Source organism: Peromyscus leucopus, chromosome 8b, assembly GCF_004664715.2.
Source record: "Peromyscus leucopus breed LL Stock chromosome 8b, UCI_PerLeu_2.1, whole genome shotgun sequence".
NCBI classification, from domain to species: Eukaryota; Metazoa; Chordata; class Mammalia; order Rodentia; family Cricetidae; genus Peromyscus; species Peromyscus leucopus.
Window position 1 is genome coordinate 8515342 of NC_051086.1, and position 24467 is coordinate 8539808.

The 24467-nt window shown below is 59.5% G+C and overlaps 1 protein-coding gene across 3 annotated transcripts; it reads left to right on the forward strand.

The window, feature by feature from the left end:
- The first annotated feature begins 433 nt into the window (after nt 1–433).
- On the forward strand, nt 434–24370 carry Cacna1h (calcium voltage-gated channel subunit alpha1 H). Of its 3 annotated transcripts, none has more exons than XM_037201644.1 (34): nt 434–731; nt 812–945; nt 1136–1233; nt 2915–3074; nt 4347–4662; nt 4810–4902; nt 5821–6610; nt 6918–7357; nt 9039–9190; nt 9800–9985; nt 10411–10528; nt 10660–10815; nt 11006–11096; nt 11419–11627; nt 12623–13045; nt 13541–13641; nt 13802–13925; nt 14006–14074; nt 14170–14354; nt 14565–14691; nt 14881–15006; nt 15110–15199; nt 15413–15605; nt 15943–15960; nt 17164–17315; nt 17794–17903; nt 18051–18184; nt 18414–18484; nt 19670–19748; nt 20694–20815; nt 20999–21244; nt 21322–21505; nt 21673–21821; nt 22516–24370. In XM_037201644.1, the coding sequence occupies exons 1-34, from the start codon at nt 639–641 to the stop codon at nt 23563–23565; spliced, it is 6789 nt and encodes a 2262-aa protein (XP_037057539.1). In that variant the 5' UTR covers nt 434–638; the 3' UTR covers nt 23566–24370. The 3 variants fall into 3 exon arrangements, with proteins under 3 accessions (XP_037057539.1, XP_028710427.2, XP_037057540.1); XM_028854594.2 differs by having other exon boundaries at nt 21337–21505; XM_037201645.1 differs by lacking the exon at nt 15943–15960.
- Nucleotides 24371–24467: the final 97 nt, after the last annotated feature.

The window sequence follows — 24467 nt, forward strand, 5'->3', positions numbered from 1 at the left end:
CACACCAACGCCAGCCTGTGTCCCCATGCTGAGCTGATGGTGCTCCTGTTTGGGGCATAGATACATGCATGCTGGTGGAGCTCCGCGCTGCCCTCTCCGTGGGCACTTCATTGATCAGCAACCCATGCAGACTTAGAGGTGCAAGACCTGCTCAAGGTCACCTTCAGGAGAGTCGGTCTCCTACCACATGTTCATCAGCTCCTGTCCCAGCTGTCATCGTCGGGCCTTTCTGGCATGCCCTGTGTATTTGACCCTCACTAAGGCTGCCAGGCTCCAGTGTGTTTGGTGTCCTCATCTGGGCCTCCTATGTGACACCACTGGCTCACTGCAGCATTTCCAGGGCTGTCTTGGGGTATGAGGCAGGGGCAGGGGGCAGTGACTGCCTTCCTGGGAGAACTTGGGTCTCTCAGAGTCATAGGAGCCAGCATGGTGCAGTGGCGCCACCTGGTGGTCATGTTCTGGCGTTATTGCCTGCACTGTTGACACGAGGCTGAACCCTGTCTCAGGCTGGGGAGAGCTGGGGCCCACTCCGCTGATTGCATGCATGTGGGAGGGAGCGCCTGGGAGGAGGCGGAGTGGGGTTGTCTGCTGCACATGGCCCTTAACGCACAGCCCGCAGGTGGTTCGAGCACGTCAGCATGCTGGTCATCATGCTGAACTGCGTGACGCTCGGCATGTTCCGGCCCTGCGAGGATGTCGAGTGCCGCTCAGAGCGTTGCAGCATCTTGGAGGTAGGCGTCGAGAACTGTGAGGAGGGCCGAGAGGGTACCACGTGTGTCCTGCTCCTTCATCGCGACCCCCTTCCCTCCAGGCCTTTGACGACTTCATCTTTGCCTTCTTTGCTGTGGAGATGGTTATCAAGATGGTGGCTCTGGGGCTCTTTGGGCAGAAGTGCTACCTGGGCGACACCTGGAACAGGCTGGACTTCTTCATTGTCATGGCGGGGTATGCAGCCTCTGCTTGGGAGTCCTAGGACTGACCTCGGGGCTGAGACCTGGGAGGGGCTAGGGTTTGACAGGCGGCCTTGCTGGGTACGATGTGCAGGTACCGTTGGCCCCTGAGGGGCGGTGGGTGACGGGCTTGGAGTCATGGGCTCCTGGGCGCTTCTCCTTCCTGAGTACCCCTGCTCCCCCAGTATGATGGAGTATTCTCTGGACGGACACAACGTGAGCCTCTCTGCCATCCGCACGGTGCGTGTGCTGCGACCCCTCCGCGCCATCAATCGGGTCCCTAGTAAGTGTCTCTCCTGTCTTGAGTAAGAGATCCGCCTGTGTGTCCTGCTGGCCCCACTGCTTGCCTAGACGCCAGCAGACTCGGCCCTTCTAGGGTAGTGCCAGCTGGGAGGTGATGGAGACTCCCAGTCCTTAGCCAGGGGAGCCGCTCTGAGCCTTGGCCTCCTCGTTTGCATAGCATCTGGGGTGAGACTGGCAAGGTAGGGTCACACTGCGTGCTCCCACGACACATGGAGGGAAAACACACAGGAAGTCACGCGACTGTGCTTGGGACGTGGCCCTGTCCAGATGCCGGCCGTCTGCCTGCGTTTAGGGATAGTTGAGGTGTTTTCTTAGTAGCTAAATTCAGGTGTTCAGCTTGAGGGTGGGAGGTGCAACACCCTTGGAGCTGTGGGGGGGGGGTGTATACATGCTTGAACAGGTGTGGTTCCAGGTCTACCTGGGCATGCACACCCCCTTTTCAGCTGCCTAATCTGAACTTTTTTACCTCCACACTGACCCTTCCACCTACCTGCCTAGCTATGACTTCTGGGATCAGATACAACTCAAATGCTGTGTGACATTGGACACATTACCAAACCTCCCTGAGCCCCAGGTTCCCTTTATACCAATGGAGTACAGAGTATATTTCCCAAGGACAGCAGAGTGTGAAGTGAGGGGACATGTGTGGTTCTGAGGGCTCGGCCTGTGTGCTCAGTGTGACTCAGCAGGGCCCACGACTCCTCTACTTGGACGACCTTTGTACCGGAGCTGAGATGAAACCCAGGTCCACTCCCATTCAAAATGCTCAGGTTAAGTGTCCAGGTAACTCTGGAATTCTTTCCTAGACAGGGCTGCCTGTTTCTCACAGCAACCCCAGAACCTTCAGAGCTGTCCGACTACCTACTTTGGCTCGACTCTGACCCCTAGATCACATGATGACCCAGGGTGGTGTGATCATATGACCTAGTTGGTTGCTGCCCCGTGAAACACTTGGTTTCCAGTTGAAATGTTAACCCTGCATCAGCTTGGACTACCCCACCCCCATCCCCATTCCCACCCACCCCCGTGACCCAAGGGCCCCCATTCCATGGCCACCCCTCTCAGGATTCCTCAAAACTGTGTTTCCATCTCTGACCTAGTTGTATGACCCGGAGCTCTGCCCACAGCCTAGGCTGGCCCTGTGCAGATTTTGAGCTGCGTTCTTTGGATGACTGAGAGGGGCAGACCCAGGATGAGGCCACTGTTGACCCACTTCCTAGACTTGTTCAAGTTCATACACCACCCAGGAAAAGGGACTTCAAGATTGCTTTGAGATCCGGCACCTGCCCATGCCTTCCCTATAACAGGGCCCTGCGGGTCTGCTCTTGCGATGGAAATAAGAACGCCCCTTTTCCCAGCACAGTCTCAGAGCCCAGTGTGCTGGGGTCCCCACAGGCACTGCACTGGCTCTCTCACTGGTCCACGAGAGGCCCTGGGGATGCTATGTGATGAGATGGAACAGGGACAGGTTCGCCCTGGCTGTCTGGGGCCGCAACCTGACTCCCCTCTGGGGGTCCATCAGGCCTTTCCTGACCCTGGCCTCGGCACACCGATAGCCTCGATAGGGATTTGTGAGCGGCGGGCAGGGCGTGAGGGGAAGCACCCCTCAGGGCCCTCTGCCAGGGCTTAGCTGTGCTGAGCACGAGCCCTGCCTCCCCCAGGCATGCGGATCCTGGTCACTCTGCTGCTGGACACACTGCCCATGCTTGGGAATGTCCTTCTGCTCTGCTTCTTCGTCTTCTTCATCTTCGGCATCGTCGGGGTCCAGCTCTGGGCTGGCCTGCTGCGGAACCGCTGCTTCCTGGACAGCGCCTTTGTCAGGTGTGGGGGCCCCGCCCACGCTGTATGGCTCCACCCACCTAGGCAGCCGTGACCCCCGAAATGTTATCTCTTGACCCATCCCTTCGGGCCTAACCCTCTTCAGGCCTTCCCCTCTGCAGGCCCCATCCCCAAAGGGATCTTCCTTCCGAGACTGTTCTTCTGCCCCACCCTGGTATGAGGCCACACCACCAAGGCGTTCCGTCCTTGAATACCCATAGAGTGAACCTGGGTCCTAATTTGTGGTGAGGTCCTAGGGCGCTCAGCTTTCCTCAGGACAGGTCATAGTAGGTGCAAGTACTATCCCCGGAGACAGGGTCAAGGCGGAGATGAAGACATAGGCTTGTTAGTTCAGGGGCAGCCTGGGTAGAGGCCACTTCCTCTTTTCTCTGTGAGTGGATGTGAGGGATTGATACCAAGTGTCTTTAGCCCCAGAGGCCTGCCTGAGGTAAGATGCTGCGCTCATCTGTCTGCCAGTTCCTGGCACAGTATCCCCAGTGGCTGCTGCCCTCTGTCCATGTTCCCTTGCATCCACCTGACTCAAGCAAGCGTTTCCTCAGTGTAGGCACCCTTGTGCCAACATGGCATTTGCTTCGTGGGAATGGGGGTGCGTCCATCCCCTTCGTCCCGGGCCCCACGCTGTAGCATTAGAGGACAGGTAACCCAAGGCTGACGACCCGCTAGGGCTTCCCTGGAAAGCGACAGTGGTGCTGGGGGGCTCTCGCTCTTCGCTAGACCCTGCTTATGAACTGTCAGCCTCTTATGAACTGTTAGATACCTGAGCACTGAGCCCCTAGGATGGATACCCCCAGGCCAAGGTCTCAGAGCTTCTGAGATGTCCATGGAGAGGAATATGGAGGCTGGGAGAGAGGAAGAGAGTGGGTCCGTGAGGAGATTCCAGGGAGCCTGCAGTTGTGGAGACACATGGCCTGTCCCATGTTGCCAGGCCCCACTCAGGAGAAGTCACTGTTGGGAAAGATGTCGTAGGCACCCTGGGAAGGGAGTGAGGGTGGGTCCAGAGGCCTTGAGATGCTTCAGGCATAGCCCGTCAGTCACTGAAGCAGCGATAATGCAGTGAGCTAGGTACCACATTGTGTACCCGGGACCTCTTCCCTCGACATCTCAAGTCTAGGGCCCAGTTGAGAGGAAGGGAGGAATTGCTATCTTGATGGGCCTATGGGATCAGCAGCTCTGAGTGAGACTGGATGAGCGGATGGGGGAGTGGTGTTCGGCCTAGGAACCCCTTAGCCCATGCCTTGACCTTCTGCAACCCAGGAACAACAACCTGACCTTCCTGCGTCCATACTACCAAACGGAGGAGGGTGAGGAGAACCCTTTCATCTGCTCCTCGCGCCGCGACAATGGCATGCAGAAATGCTCACACATCCCCAGCCGTCGCGAGCTCCGTGTGCAGTGCACGCTTGGCTGGGAGGCCTACGGGCAGCCACAGGCCGAGGATGGGGGTGCTGGCCGCAATGCCTGCATCAACTGGAACCAGTACTACAACGTGTGCCGCTCGGGGGAATTCAACCCTCACAATGGCGCCATCAACTTCGACAACATCGGCTATGCGTGGATCGCCATCTTTCAGGTACACGCTGGGATAGCCTGCGGATCCCTGGGGGGGGGGTGTGGGATGGTGACCCCTGAGAAAGGCACCCACGCTGGGGTGTGACGTGCACTGCTGCCCTCGGGAGCTGGAGACCGTGGGCCCATGTCCAGCTGCCTGCCTCCTCAGGTCATCACCCTGGAGGGCTGGGTGGACATCATGTACTACGTCATGGATGCCCACTCGTTCTACAACTTCATCTACTTCATCCTCCTCATCATTGTGAGTGTGGGCGTGATCGGCGGGTGGGCATCCTGCACTTGATGGGGGGGGGGAGAAGCCGTACCCTGCCCCTCCCCCTGTCACTCATTCTGGACCCCCTAGAGTCCCCGAGGCAGCTGCTGGGATGAGCTTTGGTAGGTGGGCAGGCAGGGACCTTCTCTGCCCAGCCTGCAGTGGAAGGAAGTAGACAGGATGGGAAAAGGCCCATGCAGCCCCTCGGTCCAAGGTGATGATGCCCGGAAGCTACACAACAGTCAGTCCCAGCCCTCCACCTTGGGTCTGGCCCTCTCACACAGCCTCCCCACAGCAAACACGATCTAGCACAGCCCTCTGTGGTGACCACGAATCTCTGGCAGTCTCTCACAGCACCCATGACCCCACACTTCTTTGGCCCATGAGCCCCCATTAACATTCACACCACACACACACAGCGCGCCCCTGAAGCATCCATGTCTCAGATTTAGTCTCCTCTTGTCCCTCAGTGTCCTGTGCTTCTCAGTTAGGACATTGTTAGTTCCTCAAACAGACATTTCCAGATGCCTGGATGCACAGGAGCTGCCTTCAGGGACCCAGCAGGGAAGGGATGTCACACCGTTGTATTCTCAGACAGCCCATATGGCAGGACATAGAGGGAGCCGATAATGGCCTGTGCTGGAGGGAACGGGCCGTAGGGGCCGGCTGGGAGGTTCCCACAGGACAGTGTGGCCACAGAGGAGAGTATGTTGAGGACAAACCTGAGCGCAGGAAGTCCTGCATGCAGGACCCCAAAGGGGGTCCCTGCCCTATTACCACACAGTTGCAGAATACCTTTTATACCACCTATTAAATACCTGGAATGTCCTTGCTTAGAGCACTGTGCTTAGGCCTCGGGGCCCAGAGCAGTCCTGACAGCTGGTGGTCACACCCCCCCTGCCACAGGTGGGCTCCTTCTTCATGATCAACCTGTGCCTGGTGGTGATCGCCACGCAGTTCTCGGAGACAAAGCAGAGGGAGAACCAGCTGATGCGTGAACAGCGGGCCCGCTATCTGTCCAACGACAGCACCCTGGCCAGCTTCTCCGAGCCCGGCAGCTGCTATGAGGAGCTCCTCAAATATGTGGGCCACATCTTCCGCAAGGTCAAGCGCCGTAGCCTGCGCCTGTATACCCGCTGGCAGAGCCGCTGGCGTAAGAAGGTGGACCCCAGCAGCACCCTGCACGGCCAAGGCCCCGGGCGGCGGCCGCGGCGGCCCGGCAGACGCACCGCGTCCGTGCACCACCTGGTCTACCATCACCACCACCACCACCACCACCACTACCACTTCAGCCACAGCGGCCCACGCAGGCCCAGCCCAGAGCCAGGTGCTGGCGATACCAGGTTGGTCCGGGCCTGTGTGCCCGCCTCGCCGCCATCCTCAGGCCATGGGCCGCCAGACTCTGAGTCTGTGCACAGTATCTACCATGCTGACTGCCATGTGGAGGGGCCACAGGAAAGAGCCCGGGTGGCACACTCCATAGCCACTGCTGCCAGTCTCAAGCTGGCCTCAGGTTTGGGCACCATGAACTATCCCACCATCCTGCCTTCAGGAACAGTCAACAGCAAAGGTGGCACCAGCCAGCGGCCCAAGGGCCTACGGGGCGCTGGAGCCGCGGGGGCTGCTGCACACAGTCCTCTGAGCCTGGGCAGCCCCAGCCCCTACGAGAAGATCCAGCATGTGGTTGGGGAACAAGGTGAGGACCCAGCCCCCCCCCCCCCCCCCCCCGTGCAAAGGAAAGTGGGAGGGACCCAGGCAAGGCAAGTCCTTGGTCCCGAGTCTTCTGGGTCCACATCTCGTTGCTCCTGCCTGGTCCCAAGAGGAACTGTGAGGCCATTTTTGTGGACTCGCCATAGCCTTAGGGTCCACAGGCTCCCCTTTTCTATACAAAGAAACTAAAATGGGGGTTGTGTAGGAGGGGAAGTGGAGATCAGAATCTTGGGGTAGCAGGGCCCTGGGTTCTGCTGCAGTAACCTAACCACACCTGTGTCTTGCCATCACAGGACTAGGCCGAGCCTCTAGCCACCTGTCTGGCCTGAGTGTGCCTTGCCCCCTGCCCAGCCCCCAGGCGGGCACGCTGACCTGTGAGCTGAAGAACTGCCCGTATTGTGCCAGCGCCCTGGAGGACCCCGAGTTTGAGTTCAGTGGCTCGGAGAGCGGAGACTCGGATGCCCACGGAGTCTATGAGTTTACCCAGGATGTGCGACATGGAGATTGCCGGGATCCTGTGCAGCAGCCCAGTGAAGTGGACACGCCAGGGCGTGGCAGTGAGAGGCGGCGGCCGCCACGGCGGACAGCCTCAGAGCCAGGAGGACTAGGCCGCCTCTGGGCTTCCTTCAGTGGCAAGCTGCGTCGCATCGTAGACAGCAAGTACTTCAACAGGGGCATTATGGCGGCCATCCTTGTCAACACTCTGAGCATGGGCGTTGAGTATCATGAGCAGGTGGGCCCCCTCCCCTGGGGCAAAGCAGGGCTGGGGTTGCAGGATGATAAGTGCCAGTTTTAGAAGCAGAAAGCAGGGCCTCTTGTCTTCCTAGAGTTCCCTAGCCTTTTCCTAGGGTTTCTGAGGATTGGCGCCAGAGCTAGGGAGCTCCCTGACCTGGGACTTTTATTCAGTCAGCAATTACGGGTCCTCTGACAGGGCTTCTGATGGGTGGTGAGCATGCCGTTTTGACTCTAGTTCAGCAGCTCCCGGCTGTGGGAGGAATAGGTGGGTTGAGATCAGGGACTGCAAGTCCCCGAGAGTGAGGGGACCCAGAAGCACTACAAGGGCCGCCACCCAGTTGCCTCATCCCAAGGAGCAAGCTCTCGCCAAGACTCCCTGGAGAGGGGCTCCCAAAACTTCCTCAGCTTCCTGGGCCATGTCTTCGGGACCTAAGAGACTAGAAGGGATCAGCAGCATGGGCTGGTCCTTTGAGGAGGATCAGAGGGTACCTGGGACTCCTCCATGCCTAGATGCTGCAAGCCCTCTTCCTTCCTCAGCCTCAGGGACGACCACACTAGGGAAAACAAGGCAAAGGCGTAGCAAGACAGGAACTCTTGGGGGCCAGGAAGCTCTGGGGGCGCAACACAACATTTAGTGAATGGAGTGATTTCCTGGGGCTTTTGCCTCTGGGCTTTTTCAGTTCCTTTTTCTTACCTTGGAGTGAGTAGAGGAAATCTACTTACTGTGGCCTTAGGCAGGCCTGGGCAAGTGGTGATAGGGTGAGGATAAATCAGCTCCATCTTGAAGAACCCCGTGCATACATGCGTATGTGCAAACACTGCAGGTATCAGGTCACTTATGCACATGTACACAAGTGTGCATGAATGCATACTACACACGTATGATTCTGTGTGCATTAAAATTACTCATATGCATGTACATTGTGCCTGCTCAAGGCTCACCTATGTGCACAGAGGCTAGTGTACATGCGTTTGCACTGTACATACAAGATTCACCTGTGAACATGGACATCGGTTCAGCTGTGGTGGGGGCAGGTGCATACCTCACACAAGTATGATATTTGGCCAAGTTTCCACATATCAGGTGTCCAGTACAGTACATTCATGTTTGTGCTCCAGTTGTGCTAGAATACACACACACACAGAGAGACCTATCCAGCATGCAGGGGTACGTGCATATGCACACATGCAGGTCGCAATGGTACAGGTATAGGCAGACATGCATGCACATGCTCTTACACAGGCAGGAGTGTCAGCACACTCATGGTTAGAGACCTGCCAGGCCTTCTGCAGAGGAAGAGGTGGGTGAGACTGTAGATACCAACGCTGCTGTTTGGAGGCTCCATAGCCCATCCTGGGCCCCAGCACCGTGTCTCCGAACTATCCTGTGTTTGCAGGGCCTGCAGAGGAAGGGGTGTCTCGGGAAACTTGGCAGCACTGTGTCTAGCTATCATTAGTGGAGGGTGAGGGTGGGGAGCCTGATAAACTGGCTGTGTATCTAGAGGAGGCATTCTCGGATCTTGGTTTCCTTTCCTGAGAAGGCAGCTCTTCCTAAGAGGCTGGGTCGCTGTTGGTCCCTTGCATTCTTGATACAGTGACTTTGCTTTGACTTCTGGGTTCCGTGCCATCAACAGGGTAGGAACTGTTGATGGGTCCTGACCACCTCTTCTGACCCACAGCCTGATGAGTTGACCAACGCACTGGAGATAAGCAACATTGTGTTTACCAGCATGTTCGCCCTGGAGATGCTGCTGAAGTTGCTGGCCTGTGGGCCGCTGGGCTACATCCGGAACCCCTACAACATCTTTGATGGCATTGTTGTTGTCATCAGGTAGGACCTATCTCCACCCAGGGCAGAGGGCCAGGGAGCCTCAGTAGACACTGCAGAGAACACAGCCTGCCGTGGCTGGAAGGCTGACGATGGAATTCACAGTGGGCAGGGTAACAGACATGAGGACCCTGCTCACTCACATGATAGATCATCAGGTCTAATCCCCACCTTGGAGACTTGTCCATGCTGTACAGTTGGTCAGCCATGTCTGGTGGGGGCTAGCTTATGGGCAGATGAATACTGGTCCTGAGGTGGGAAGCGGCATTTGCAAAAGCAAGATAAGCACAGAATGATGGAACGCTTGAGATTGGGTCCATATCCCTTCAGAGGGTAGGGTCTTGTACCTGGAAGGGATGAATTGAACATACGGATGAGCCAGGCATGAAAGGCCAGGGTAGAAGACCCTGTCAGCAGGTTCCCTGACAGCTGGGAGCCAGAGCTTCCCTGAGGCTCAGGAGCCACAGCAGATGGGGTTACTCTAGTTCCCAGGGTACCATGATGCAGCTGGACCTGCCCCACCCCCACCCCCCCTGCTATGGGGTTAAACAGAGGCTATGGTCGCTCCCAGACTGGCCATCCTGACCCTCATACTATGATCCCGGCCCACAGCGTCTGGGAGATCGTGGGCCAGGCGGACGGTGGTTTGTCCGTGCTCCGCACATTTCGGCTGCTGCGGGTGCTGAAGCTGGTGCGTTTCCTGCCGGCCCTGCGGCGGCAGCTGGTGGTGCTCATGAGGACCATGGACAACGTGGCCACCTTCTGCATGTTACTCATGCTCTTCATCTTCATCTTCAGGTGGGTGGGGCCCAAGCTCCTCCCTCAGGCAACACTGACATGAGTTAGGACACTAGGCATGGTGGGGGGTGGGGCTCTGCTCTGTGGGGTCCCGGGTGGAAGAGCTCAATTGGGCCCTGGGAATGGTGTCAGGCTTCTAGTGGGGTTTGCTTAGTGCCTTCTGTGTGCCAGTCTTGCCACTTGGGGGGGGGGAGTGGGAGAGTGAGCATCCCACAAGCTACTGAGACCGGACGTCCTTGCCACTGTCCAAAGGCATTGTGGTGGCCTTTTGCCCACCCCGTTAATGGTTAAAGCCTTCTCAGCTGTAGAAAAACTGTTGAGCCCCAGGGTTGGCCCTTACTGCGAGAGTGTGGTGTGTCTGGTAGCTAACTCAGGCAGAGGGGGTCCCGGGCCCCTCCCGCTCAGTGCCCACCCCCCACCCCCAGCATCCTGGGAATGCACCTCTTTGGCTGTAAGTTCAGCCTGAAGACAGACTCTGGAGACACCGTCCCCGACAGGAAGAACTTCGACTCCCTGCTGTGGGCCATCGTCACTGTGTTCCAGGTACAGCCAGCCCCGGGTGTCCCTAGGACAGCCAAGGGACTGTGGAGAGCCCTGGCTCTATCCCCAGGGAGGTGCCAGGGTCTCCTTGCGGGACCAGCGCCGCTTCCAGCCCTGCAAACGTGTCCCTCCAGATCCTGACACAGGAAGACTGGAATGTGGTCCTCTACAACGGCATGGCTTCTACCTCCTCCTGGGCTGCCCTTTACTTTGTGGCCCTGATGACCTTCGGGAACTACGTGCTCTTCAACCTGCTGGTAGCCATCCTGGTGGAAGGCTTCCAGGCAGAGGTGAGGGGTTGACAGGATACAGCCTGGGCGTGGAGGCAGTCTCGCCTCGGCAGACCCGCCACATGTTCGCCCTGCAACCTCTAGGCCCATACACACACCCACCTTGTGCTCCCAAGCGGATGGCTTGGGCTGGGTGCAGAGGACCCTGCTGCGGGGACCTCACACTGAACCTTGTGTTGCATGGCTTCAGGGTGACGCCACCAGGTCGGACACGGACGAGGACAAGACATCTGCCCACTTAGAGGAAGATTTCGATAAGCTCAGAGACCTTCAAAGCACAGGTGTGTGCTTAGATGGTGTAAACCGGTGATTCTCAACCTGTGGGTCGTGACCCTTTGTGGGGGGGTCACATACCAGATATCCTGCAATCATATATTTGCATTAAAATTTATAAGAGTAGCAGAATTACTGTTATGAAATAGCAACAAAAATAATTTTATGCTTGGGGGTCACCTCACCACAACATGAGGAATTGCATTAAAGGGTGATCACATCGTTAGGAATGTTGAGACCCACTGGTACAGACTGAGGCCGAGTTCTGGCAGGTAGGTTCCTACTCCTGGAACCTCCAGAGGCTGAGACAGCCCCTTCATTCACCCCTAGAGATGAAGATGTACTCGCTGGCTGTGACCCCTAATGGGCACCTAGAGGGCCGGGGCAGCCTGCCGCCGCCTCTGATCACGCACACAGCGGCCACGCCTATGCCTACTCCCAAGAGCTCCCCACACCTGGACGTGGCCCATGTTCTCCTGGACGCACAGCACAGCAGCAGTGGCTCTGTGGACCCCCAACTGGGGGACCAGAAGTCTCTGGTAGGGACCAACCCCAGCCCCTGAGATAAGGGAGGGCCCTCGTGACACCCCAGCCCTGTCTGAGACTGAGAGTCGGGGCCGTTCTGTTCCTGGAAGCCAGGGTGGTTATTCCCAGGAGACGAGCCCGGAGACCTGAGAGAGGAGTGAATGTGTGTTTTGATCGCTCCCGGTTACGGCTGTGCAGAATTACAGTAGAAGATGAAAGCTGGCCGGGCACAGGGCACACCAGAGAAACAAGGGAACTGACGAAGACATTTAAAAGTAACCTGGGGAACGGACAGGCAGGCCAGGCTGAGGGTCCATGGGTCATGGAGGACATTGGCGGCTCACGTCTGTTCACACCCGGAGTGCCTGGTGATAGGTTCCTGTGGCTTCTGAGACCCTGCGAAGGGTCAGGCCCCCCGGGTGTACAGAGGCAGCGGCTAGACCACGTGGAGGAGCTTAGGAGCAGATCTGGGGGCAGTAATCAGGGGAGAGGAGGGACATGAGACAGTTGTGTCGGGTGGAGAAAGCAGAGTCCCCGGGTTGAGTCACTTAGCACAGCCTGGCACACGTCGGTTGCCAAGGGGCCCTGAGAGACAGAGACAGGCCAGAGGAGAGCAAGGCTCAGCTCCTGTGAGACCCTGGAGGTGAGGATGAGTCTGGAGACTCCTTGAGTGGTGTGGAAAGCTAGAGGGGACCTGGGCTATGGGCCTCTGCAAATCCAGAGCCTGCTCAGAGTCACGCTTTGCCAGCCCTGGCCGATCCCGGGCTTTTGCGCTAACCATGTCCAGCTGAGTCAGGTATTACCCGAAAACAGAACATTGGTAGTGCCCTGGCAGAGTACTTGCTAGGTGGGGTAGCCATGCATGGCCAGGCATACCACAAGTGTTTCGTAGATACCCATGATGGCAGTTGACAGTCATACCTTGGGAAAGTTCCTCCTATCCCAGAAACGGGGGTGTGTGGTGAACCTCAGGCCTGCGCCAGTCTGCTCACTCCCTGCCACCCCCCAGGCCAGCCTCCGCAGCTCCCCTTGTGCCCCATGGGGCCCCAACAGCGCTGGGAGCAGCCGGCGCTCCAGCTGGAACAGCCTGGGCCGCGCACCCAGCCTCAAACGCCGCAGCCAGTGTGGGGAGCGTGAGTCTCTGCTCTCTGGTGAGGGAAAGGGCAGTACAGATGACGAGGCTGAGGACGGCAGACCCGGCACGGGAAGCCACCCGGGAGCCTCGCCTGGGCCCCGCGCCACCCCGCTGCGGCGTGCCGAGTCGTTGGACCACCGCAGCCCTCTGGACCTGTGCCCCCCACGGCCTGCCGCCCTCCTACCCACAAAGTTCCATGACTGCAACGGGCAGATGGTGGCCCTGCCCAGCGAGTTCTTCCTGCGCATCGACAGCCACAAGGAGGATGCCGCTGAGTTTGATGACGACATAGAGGATGTGAGTGGGTGAAGCAAGGTGGGGCATGGACTGCAGACTCAGAGCCATTTCCATTCTTGTCTGGGAGTGACCAAAGGCAGAGTGCTCCCTAGGCCCATCGTTATCTCAGCTCCTGTCTCAGTGTGGTTCTCAGGGGAAGGAAAGGGAGCAGGGCAGGCATCAGTCTGTCTGACCCAGGTTCGGAGCTCCCTGCCGCTGGAGGACAGGCCCCCCTCAGGGTCAGGGACTGCCTGGGGTTGAAGAAGAGAGGTGGTCACTACAAAAAGCAGCTCCTGTTGGCTGAGGATAGTTCTTCAGGAGCCAGTCAACTCTTCCGTTCCCCTGGCCTCCCGGCAGGGCCACCCTCCCTTTGCCCAGGTGGGGAGGGTGAGGCAGAGGGGGCAGAGAGCGGCAAGAAAGGCTGTCCCCGGGGTGGGAGGGTCAGGGTGGCCGGGTGCTAGGAAGCAGCAAGAGGAGACAACCGTGACGTGACGCGGACTATGTCTCTGTCCCCAGAGCTGCTGCTTCCGCCTACACAAAGTGCTAGAACCCTACGCGCCTCAGTGGTGCCGCAGCCGGGAGTCCTGGGCCCTGTACCTCTTCCCACCGCAGAACAGGTGAGCTGGCTTCAACCCAACAGCAGCCACTGAGGCTGCATCCTACCAGGAAGGTAGAGTGAGCCCAGACTAATCCACCCACGGCCAAGCACGTCACCTCGCGCAGCGTGACCAGACACCGAGTCTGTTTGGGGTCTTCTGACCTCGGCTGCCTCCTCAGGCTACGGGTCTCCTGCCAGAAAGTCATCGCACACAAGATGTTTGACCACGTGGTCCTGGTCTTCATCTTCCTCAACTGCATCACCATTGCCTTGGAGAGGCCAGACATCGACCCAGGCAGTACCGTGAGTCCCCGAACGCAGCTGGCCCTCTGGGTGGGACAGGGTCAGGAGGACTTGGACCTCCCACTGGTCTCTCCCCGCAGGAGAGGGCCTTCCTCAGTGTCTCCAACTACATCTTCACAGCCATCTTCGTGGTAGAGATGATGGTGAAGGTACCGCTGTTCCCCTCCCCCTCGGGTCCCCGTCCCACGCTGCCCTGGCCTGGGGGACCCTCTGCCAAGCCTGGACATGACTGTCCCTCCCCAAGGTGGTAGCCCTGGGACTGCTGTGGGGTGAACACGCCTACCTGCAGAGCAGCTGGAATGTGCTGGACGGGCTTCTTGTCCTGGTGTCCCTGGTGGACATCATCGTGGCCATGGCCTCGGCGGGCGGTGCCAAGATCCTCGGCGTCCTGCGTGTGCTGCGCCTGCTTCGGACCCTGCGGCCTCTGAGGTGGGGGTGTAGGGGGCGGGGGGGGAGGAGGGGGCCACCCATATACATCCAGAGAGGACCCAGAAGCCCAGCCCCACCTTGGCCCCAGCGGTATGGCTCTCCAGCCGCACAGTCACGTCCCCTTAGGGCCTTTGCGTGTGCCATTGCCTCTGCCCACTGGTTACCCTCTTAGACGCGCCCAACGGCGTTAATCCCTCTGCCTGGGCGCAGGGTCATCAGCCGAGCCCCGGGCCTCAAGCTGGTTGTAGAGACGCTGATATCATCGCTCAGGCCCATCGGGAACATCGTCCTCATCTGCTGCGCCTTCTTCATCATCTTCGGCATCCTTGGGGTGCAGGTGTGTGGCCCTGGCTTGTCCAGGGTCTGCCCCACCCTGGGCCTCCGCTCCCCACTGGCGGGGGTGGGTCTGTCCTCCCTGGTGGGTGGTCAGCACGTCTAGTATGCAATCCAAGAGGCCTGAGGTAGGCAGGTCCGTGGGCCGGGGATTGGGCCAGACCCCCCAGAGTTGACGGCTCTTTCCGGTCAGCTTTTCAAGGGCAAATTCTACTACTGCGAGGGCGCAGATACCAGGAACATCACCACCAAGGCCGAGTGCCATGCCGCCCACTACCGCTGGGTGAGGCGGAAGTATAATTTTGACAACCTGGGTCAGGTAGGTGTGGGCGGTGTGCAGTGTGGCTCTGGAGGTATCTAGGGGTGTAGGGGGACATGGCTACAGTCCTACCCTGCCGGTGACCCTTAACCCTGCTGCACAGGCGCTGATGTCCCTGTTTGTGCTGTCGTCCAAGGATGGCTGGGTGAACATCATGTACGATGGTCTTGATGCCGTGGGCATTGACCAGCAGGTGCGCAAGTCTGGGACGGCCCTCGTGGGTCACCTTGAGCCAGTCCTGCCTGCCTTTTGAGATTGGGGGCCGGTCATCTCAGAAACCTTCCCCAGAACTTCGGCCTGCCACGGTGCAGGCCGCTCTGTCTGACCCTACAGGCCAGTCCCGGGGAGGGCTTCTGGGCAGGAAGGTGGACGGATGGTCAGGGGACCCCCCTTCTTTGTGCCGCAGCCCGTGCAGAACCACAACCCCTGGATGCTGCTGTACTTCATCTCCTTCCTGCTCATCGTCAGCTTCTTCGTGCTCAACATGTTCGTGGGCGTGGTGGTGGAGAACTTCCACAAATGCCGGCAGCACCAGGAGGCCGAGGAGGCGCGGCGGCGTGAGGAGAAACGGCTGCGGCGCCTGGAGAGGAGGCGCAGGAGTAAGGCGGCCCCCAAGGTGGAGGGTCGGTACCTGGACGCATGCTGCGTGGCGCCCAGCTCTGGGCCTGCAGGCCCCCGCCCAGATGGCTCTGCACGTGGCCACCTTGCATGGGGGGCCAGGCCTTGGAAGAGGGGCCAACTGGAGTGAGCAGCTGGGGTGCCCTGCCATGACAGGATGCAGGATACCCCGTGAGGGCCCAGGAGGCAGAGGGGACGCTCTCAGACCCCTCGTGGTGAATTGGAGAGACAGGACAGTGGGCCCTAGCTTGGGAGCAAGGAGGGCTTCCCACACAGTGTCCCCACCACAACCGCTCAGACATGTCCTTGTTTTTCCAGGCACTTTCCCCAACCCAGGTACCTGCCCTGCTCTGCATGCTCAGCCTGCTGCTACTGCTGCTGTTGCTGCTGCTGCAGTGGGAAAGATGGGTGTCCTAGGCCTCCAGGGGCCACCTCAGGGTGGGCACAAGTGCCAGGGCGCTGCCAGGGGGTGGGAGGAAGGCCAGTGGCTTGCCCGCCGGTGTTCATGTTGCTGCCCCTGCCCTTGCTTGGCCCTCCTCGTGGCTAGCATGTACACACGTCTCTTTGTACCCAGGGGACAAGGTCCATCCTTGTACTCCAGGGCTCCTGGCTGCTCCTTCTGATGTCCCAGCTGGCTGTCGGCCCCCCCTGGCTGCTTGCCCGGAGCTGAGTTTGCTAATGACTGCATGTTGGGCTGAGAAGCATGTGGGTCCAGGGTGGGATGGTTGCCCATCAGACCCTGCTCTCCCAGGCCTTGGCCTTCAGCCCCTGTGTGTGGTTCTAGGCCGCGGTGGGTTCTGGGGTGCAGGGTGGTTCGAACCCTCACCAGTGGGACCCTTTAACTACACTGGGCTCCCACAAGAGGCCTGCTGCAAGCAGGCACAGCGTCTAGTGTAGATAAACCTGTGGGGATGCATGTGGGGAGGGGTACCCCAGGTGGCCTCCTGTCCTGACTTCCGCCTCGGGCTCTCTGGGGTACACATCCCAGGCTACAAGTGGTCACTGGTGGCCCCTTGGAGGCTGGGAGGAGCTAAGCCTGAAGGCCGGGGATGGCTTGTATGTCACCTCTGTCCAAGTGGAGCCTGCAGAGCCCAGACAGGGAGCTGCCTCTACTTTATCAGCAAGATGTCTAGACCCCAGTGTCAGCACGTGGTTGGCGAAGAGGACAGTCCCTCTGCTCCCCAAACTAAGCCACTGAAGAAGGGGGTCTGGGCAGGCACTCAGATAGGGAGGCTGGGGCGGCTCATCCCTCCTGGACACTGTTGGGGGTCCCAGTCCTGCTCCCTGGGTACCGCGGACTCAAAGGTACCTCTTGGCCAGAACAGGCCTTTCTAAAAAGGATCTTCCCTCCTCCAGCCTGGGACTAGTTCAGGGGCCACCCAGCCAGGTGACTGAGCCATGGAGCCTGAGCCATGTCCGTCCACACACTTAGTACTCCCAAATGAAGACAGGGCCTTTGGATGCCAAAGTGGGGTGGGAGGGGATTGCACAGGCAATCCCTTAGCACCCAGGTTGCTCAGTGGTCCCCCTTTTCCACAGAGGCCCAGCGCCGGCCCTACTACGCAGACTATTCACATACGCGCCGCTCCATCCATTCGCTGTGCACCAGCCATTACCTGGACCTCTTCATCACCTTCATCATCTGCCTCAATGTCATCACCATGTCCATGGAGCACTACAACCAGCCCAAGGTGGCCAGAGGCAGGGGGTTGGACTGGGAAGAGCCCCCCTCCCCCAACAGGGGTGGGAGGGGTGCGGAGCTTGTGTTCCTCCAACACAAGACTAGGGGCTGGAACCCACCAGGGCCCTGCCTTGCAGATGTGGCCACCAATGCAACAGGGGCTAGCCGGGGACCTCAGGCCTGAGGGCCATTGTCTTTGCTGAAGGGCTTCCCTCTGGGCACCCCTCGGGGAGCGCGGGTTCTCTACAGCAGAGTCTTTGGGTGGAAATACACTTGGCCTGTGGAACATGCCATCTATCCATCGGGGCAGGGGACAGCGAATCAATAGCCTGGTCCCTCCCTTTCCAAAAGTCCTCAGCCTGCTCACGGGGTTGTTGGGTGATGACCTCGGGCATGCCACCGGCATCACAGAGTTGGCACTCAGGGAGCAAGGAGACGGGGCAGCTAGGAGCCCCAGGGCACCTCAGCCAGCTCTCCTCTGTCCCCAGTCTCTGGACGAGGCTCTCAAGTACTGCAACTACGTCTTTACCATTGTCTTCGTCTTCGAGGCTGCCCTGAAGCTGGTGGCCTTTGGGTTCCGGAGGTTCTTCAAGGACAGGTGTGTGGTCTCGGAGGCAGGGCAGGTCGGGGCCGCAGGTGGCCTGGGACAGGCTGCAGGTGGTAGGGAGAAGGCTCTTTTCCCTGCGGGGTGAGCTGCAGCTGCTCCAAGCCATGGCCACACTAAGCTTCACTCATGGCTGGCCAGGTGGAACCAGCTGGACTTGGCCATAGTCCTCCTGTCCATCATGGGCATTGCGCTGGAGGAAATTGAGATGAATGCCGCCCTGCCCATCAACCCCACCATCATCCGCATCATGCGCGTGCTTCGCATCGCCCGTGGTAGGTGGCCTCTGTGTGCCCTGTTCGGGGTCTCTCTGGGCTGTCAGTAGGAGGCCCCAGACCCAGTAGGATGTGGGCTACAGATAGGCTCCATCTTGAGCTGACGCCTGGGACATCTGCAGCCAGAGAGAACCCTGGACTGTAGATAGGAAGGGAAGGGGACTCGTGTTCAGGGACCCCCGGGCTGTTGGGTCGGCTTGGCCCCGTTGACGTTCGGCTCCTGCCCTAGTGCTGAAGCTACTGAAGATGGCCACAGGCATGCGTGCCCTGCTGGATACTGTGGTTCAAGCTCTGCCGCAGGTAGGTTGGAGTCCAGCACCCCTGAAGGCCACCACAAGCCTTCAGGGGAACAGGCTTCAGGGAGGGCATGGCACGTGTCCCCTTGCTTGCTTGCTCTGTCCTGAGGCCAGGGTCGTGCCCAGATGTTTGGCTTGGCTGGTCTGGAAGAGGTTGGGAGAGGACATCCCACCTTGGCCTCAGGCTTTGGGCGAGAGCATTAGTGACGAGGGCCTGCCTAGCTGGTGCACACGGGAGGTAAGGGGCCGCAGTGAGGCCAGCGGGGTCCAAGGTGAGCTTGTCAATGGGCAGAGGACTCTGGTGGTGGCGTTTGAGCCCATGCAGACCAGAATCCTGAATTCGTACCTTCAGCCCTGCCCCGGTCCTTCCTATCCCGGGATTGTAGCCCAGTCTGTACCAAGCAGGAACACACTGGAAGACTTGTACACATGCTCCACAGCCCAGCCTGTGGCCTAGCGACCCCTGCACCCATGCCCATCCTCCGGTTGACAGACCACCAACTCAGCATGTTCCCATCCCCCCAGCTCCCCACTCACTTACTCAGCCCACCGCCACCTCTGGCTCATAGGATCCCTTACACCCATACACCCACTCTCCAGCCCTCTCTACCGCCCGTCTCCATCCTGCCTGACACATGCTGGCCTCAGCAGCATTTTGAGCTGTGTCTGAGTCATCTTATACCATGTTTACTGTCCACGGGGTCAGTGATGGAGACCTGGGAAATGCCTTGAATAGGGGCTGGAGCAGATGCTGGAGTTAGGGTGCTGCAGGTGTTAGGGTTGGCAGATTCTCACGGGTGGTTGTATGAGATGCCCTGCTGGCGCTCCTGTCCACCGAGCACCAACCCAGTGTTGGGACTCTGAGGTGTCCTTTCCATGTGGGAGGCACGACCCCTGGAGTGGGACCCCTCTAGGCCTTGAGGGCTAGGCGGAGGGTAGAGCAGCTCCCAGGAGGAATTGAGAGAACAAAGCAGGCATTGGGAACCATGGAGGGAACAGAGGCTAGCTTGCAGAGGGATGCTGAGCCGGGACAGAGATCCTCTGAGGATGGAGATGCCCTAGGCCCCCTGGAAGGCCACAAGGCATAGGTGGATCTGTAGCTGGGCCCTCGTCCCCGGGCGGGGAGCGGTGGGGCAGGGCAGAGCAGGCCAGCACGGGGCTGACATTGTTTCACTTCTCTCTTGTGTAGGTAGGGAACCTTGGTCTTCTTTTCATGCTCCTGTTTTTTATCTATGCTGCCCTGGGAGTGGAGCTGTTTGGGAGGCTAGGTGAGTGTGGCCACTCTGTGCCTCTCCCACCAGGTGATGCTGGTCCCCAGAGAGGTGGCTCTTGTGTCTACCCCACTGCACCTCCCCATAGGTTTATAGAGAGTACAGGGTACTGGCCTAGACCAAGTAGTCCACGAGCCTTCTGGTGTGTCCTCAGACTGCCTGGTCACCTCCACCTTGCCAGCCCACTGTTTAAAGCAGGTACACACCTGTGCACACAAGCCCACTTAGAAGCATGCTCCCAGATGTGTGATGCACATGACCACACTCAAGCCAGCCAGGCAGGGCCACATTCTGGGGTGAATGTGTGCACTGGAAGACGTGCACACACTGGCACATCCCCATGCCTCACCCTGAACATTGTCCCCAGGAAAGGTTGCCAGCGATGGGTCTTCTGTGTTATTACAGTAGACAAGTCTGAGACCTCATTCTGTCTAGGCTAGGGCATGTTGGGAACTGCTCGGCCTTTCCACTAGCTGTGGGGATCTTCTAGGGCCTTCATGTGCCCCAGTTGGACAGAGGCCATGCAGGTTGTCACAGAATGTTGTCTGCCCACCCAGAGAGCCAAGTCCAGGCACGGCTCCCACTCAGTCATCACACACGTTCACCTCAAGTGTCTACAAATCATTTCTTCCCTGCCTCCAAGTCTACCAAGACAGGTCTGGGGGCTGGGCTTGGCAGCCAGGCCACCTTGTGCCCCAGAGAACCCTATGGCTTGGTACATACCAGCCACAAGCAGAGAGGCCACGGCTAAGGCTTGGGGGTGCTTAGGAGCTCAGCTAGTGCTGTCTGCAGAGGACAAGCCCATGCAGAACAGGGGCCTGGGCCCCAGGCTCCAAACACACACGCCCCAGCCAGTCCCACATGGGACGTCGTCTGCTGACCTTGCCCCAGTCCCACCGAGGCAGGAGTGCGCTCTGAGTGGGCCGGGACTCTTCCTTGCAGAGTGCAGCGAGGACAACCCCTGTGAGGGCCTGAGCAGGCACGCTACCTTCACCAACTTCGGCATGGCCTTCCTCACGCTGTTCCGAGTGTCCACGGGGGACAACTGGAACGGGATCATGAAGGTAATGGCGGGGCTGCCCCTCCCGCCCCTCTTCCTGGCTCCCACGGGTGGGGGCCGGGGCGGGGGTGACAGGGACGGGGTGACTGGGGCGGGGTGATGGGGCTGGGGGCACTGGGGCGGGGGGGGGGACGGGGTGACGGGGCGGGGGTGACGGAGCCACGACCCTCCCTGCTGCCCGCCCCAGGACACGCTCCGGGAATGCGCCCGTGAGGACAAGCACTGCCTCAGCTACCTGCCCGCCCTCTCGCCCGTCTACTTCGTCACCTTCGTGCTGGTTGCCCAGTTTGTGCTGGTCAACGTGGTGGTGGCCGTGCTCATGAAGCACCTGGAGGAGAGTAACAAGGAGGCCCGCGAGGATGCCGAGATGGATGCCGAGATCGAGCTGGAGATGGCTCAGGGCTCCGCAGCCCAGCCCCCGTCTGGAGCGCAGGTAAGGCTTCCTGGGGGGCCGAGGGTGGTCCCGGGGCTTCGGGGCGGGGCGGGGGCCGCTGAGGGGCTGATGAGCAGCTTTCCTCGCCACAGGAAAGCCCGGGGACCCAGCCGGACACTCCAAACCTCCTGGTCGTGCGTAAAGTGTCTGTGTCCAGGATGCTCTCGCTGCCCAACGACAGCTACATGTTCCGGCCCGTGGCGCCCGCCGCGGCCCCACACCCTCACCCACTGCAGGAGGTGGAGATGGAGACCTACACCGGTAGTGTCCCTTTGGGTATGGGCGCTGGCGGGGGCAGCGGGGCAGCGGGACTGGACTGGGCGGGGAGGTTGGGCGGGTGGGCAACGGGACAGCGCGGCAGGGAGGGATGGAGGAAAGGTGGGGGCCACGTCCTCAGGCCACACAGTTCAGATGCATCCCCGCCCCAGGCCCGGTCACCTCCGCTCACTCGCCGCCCCTGGAGCCCCGTGCCTCCTTCCAGGTCCCGTCGGCTGCATCCTCTCCAGCCAGGGTCAGCGATCCCCTTCATGCCCTCTCACCCCGCTCTCTAAGCCTCTCACGGATACTCTGCAGACAGGTAAGGGGAACTCTCATCCCACACTTTGGGGCTCCCCAGGGTCCCTCTTTCCCATTCGGAGGGGTTAGCAAGGCTGCGGCCCCAGAGGACGTGTCCTGCGTGTTTCCTTGGCGTTTTCCATCTCCGCTGGGTGAGTCCTCAGCCAGGTGGCTCAGCATCACCAGGCCAGCTGTGGTAGCAGAGCCCCTCATGGGACTCCGAGTCCCTTTCTTCGGCAGAAGCCTCAGGCCCCCACGGTGGCTAATGTGCCTGTACCACCCAGCCTGGTCCATAGCCTCTGCCTGCCCTTCCCCTCAGTTCCCACTCCCTGGCACAAGATGATCCTCTTGCAATATGGAAGCTCTTGGGAACTTCCTGTTCTTGGGGTACACATTGGGCTTTGGGTATGTGGGGCTCAAGAGTGAGGAAGTGGCCTGGGCCCTGGAAAACTGTCTTGGAGCTCAGATCCCCCAGGCCTCTTCTCCATGTGCCCACAGTGTAGCAAATTCATCCTCTGAAGTCTCACAGGTCAGTGGGTAAGGCTAAAGTCAGGACAGCTCCCGGTCCCACCTAACCCTGAGTCATCAGCCTGGAGGGTGAGAGCCACCCTGGGTATTGCCAACCTTGACCTTTCCAGGGTCCCCGATGGTAAAGAAAGTGCCTGACTGCTGGGTGCCAGGCAGGGTCTTTAACTTGGCTCTCCGTGTCCTTTCAGGAAGCCATGCATACCGAGTCCCTGGAAGGGCAGGTTGATGACCCTGGAGAAGACAGCGTGCCAGACCACACAAAGCCTGCTGAAAATACCTCCACGAGGCAGGTGTCTCTGGGCTCCCTGCGGTCCCCTCCCTGCTCCCCACGACCTGCCAGTGTCCGTACTCGCAAGCACACTTTCGGGCAGCGCTGCATCTCTAACCGCCCTCCTGCCCCGGGAGGAGAAGAAGCTGAAGCAGCAGACCCGGCAGATGAGGAGGTCAGCCACATCACCAGCTCAGCCCACCCCTGGCCGGCTACAGAGCCCCCCAGCCCAGAGGCCTCCCCAACAGCCTCCCCTGCTGCCAAAGGGGCAGTGGGCAGTGGGCGGGACCCACACAGGTTCTGCAGTGTGGATGCTCAGAGCTTCCTGGACAAACCAGGCCGGGCGGATGCACAGCGGTGGCCCTCTGTGGAACTGGATAGTGGAGACGGCCACCTAGAGTCCGGGGAGGGAAGGGGCCGGGCCTCAGAGCTTGAGCCCGCTCTCGGAGCACGGAGGAAGAAGAAGATGAGCCCCCCCTGCATCTCCATTGACCCTCCCGCTGAGGATGAGGGCTCCTCCCGCCCCCCTGCGGCCGAAGGTGGCAATACTACCCTGAGACGCCGAACCCCGTCCTGCGAGGCTGCCCTCCACAGGGACTGCCCAGAGTCCACAGAGGGCCCAGGCACTGGAGGGGACCCTGTAGCCAAGGGTGAGCGCTGGGGCCAGGCTTCCTGCCGAGCAGAGCACCTGACTGTCCCCAACTTTGCCTTCGAGCCTCTGGACATGGTGGGACCTGGTGGAGACTCTTTCTTGGACAGTGACCAAAGTGTGACCCCAGAACCCAGAGTTTCCTCTTCGGGGGCTGTAGTGCCTCTTGTACACCGTGAAACTGAACCTTCTGTGCCCTCTGGTGACCCCCCAGAGAAAGGGCAAGGACTGTACCTCACTGTGCCCCAGACCCCCTTGAAGAAACCAGGGTCTCTCCCAGCCACCCCTGCCCCAGATAACAGTGGAGATGAGCCTGTGTAGATTGGGCTGCGTATACACAGGGATTTGGCATTCAGGTTGGTGGCTCCCTGCAGGGTGGTAACCCCAGTCAGGGCCATGAGTGGACCCTGGCTCAGGCCCTACTGAGGCAAAGGGACCCGGAGATGTCATCCCGGGAGAGGCAGCAGACATTCAGTCTCTGCACCATGATACAGGAGCAGCCTCGGGCCCCACGAGCCTCCCTCGTGGTGATTCAGGTTTGGGTTTTTCTGAGTTTTAACCACCACCATCTGAAGTCGTACCAGGACCAGGTCAGTTAGTCTCAAGAGGAGAGGCTATGTCCTGGGAAGGACCAGAAACTCCTCATGGGCAGGAGGGCACCACAGATCCATCCATATGACACAGATTTCCATAGGGAGCACGCGCTTGAGCCCCTTGTGCCCTGGTGGGCAGACACTTGGTCCTGTAGCCACCACATATCCCATCTCACCTTCGTTCACAGTCCTGTTCCTGTCCATCACTCGGCATTCTTCCTCTCACACTACCCTATTCCATCCTCCTAGATGGTCTAGAAACCTTTCGGTGACCCTGGGAAGGGCCACATCACCAAGGAGTACTGGCCCGTGCAATAAGACGTCACAGTCCCAACTGAGCGGGGCTTCCCATTCCATCCCAGGCCTCTGGCCCCGACATTCATCTGCCATCCGTTTGCTTTGTCATCTGTTTTACACATTCAGGTTCAACGTCGCAATAATCTGATGCAGAAAACTTGGCTTCCTAAGTCAAAGATAAGGGGAGGGGAGGGGCAAAGCAAAGCTGAATAAACACTAACTTATTTAAGAAATACGCTTGGAGCCGGGCGGTGGTGGCGCACACCTTTAATCCCAGCACTCGGAAGGCAGAGCCAGGCAGATCTCTGTGTGTTCAAGGCCAGCCTGGTGGCC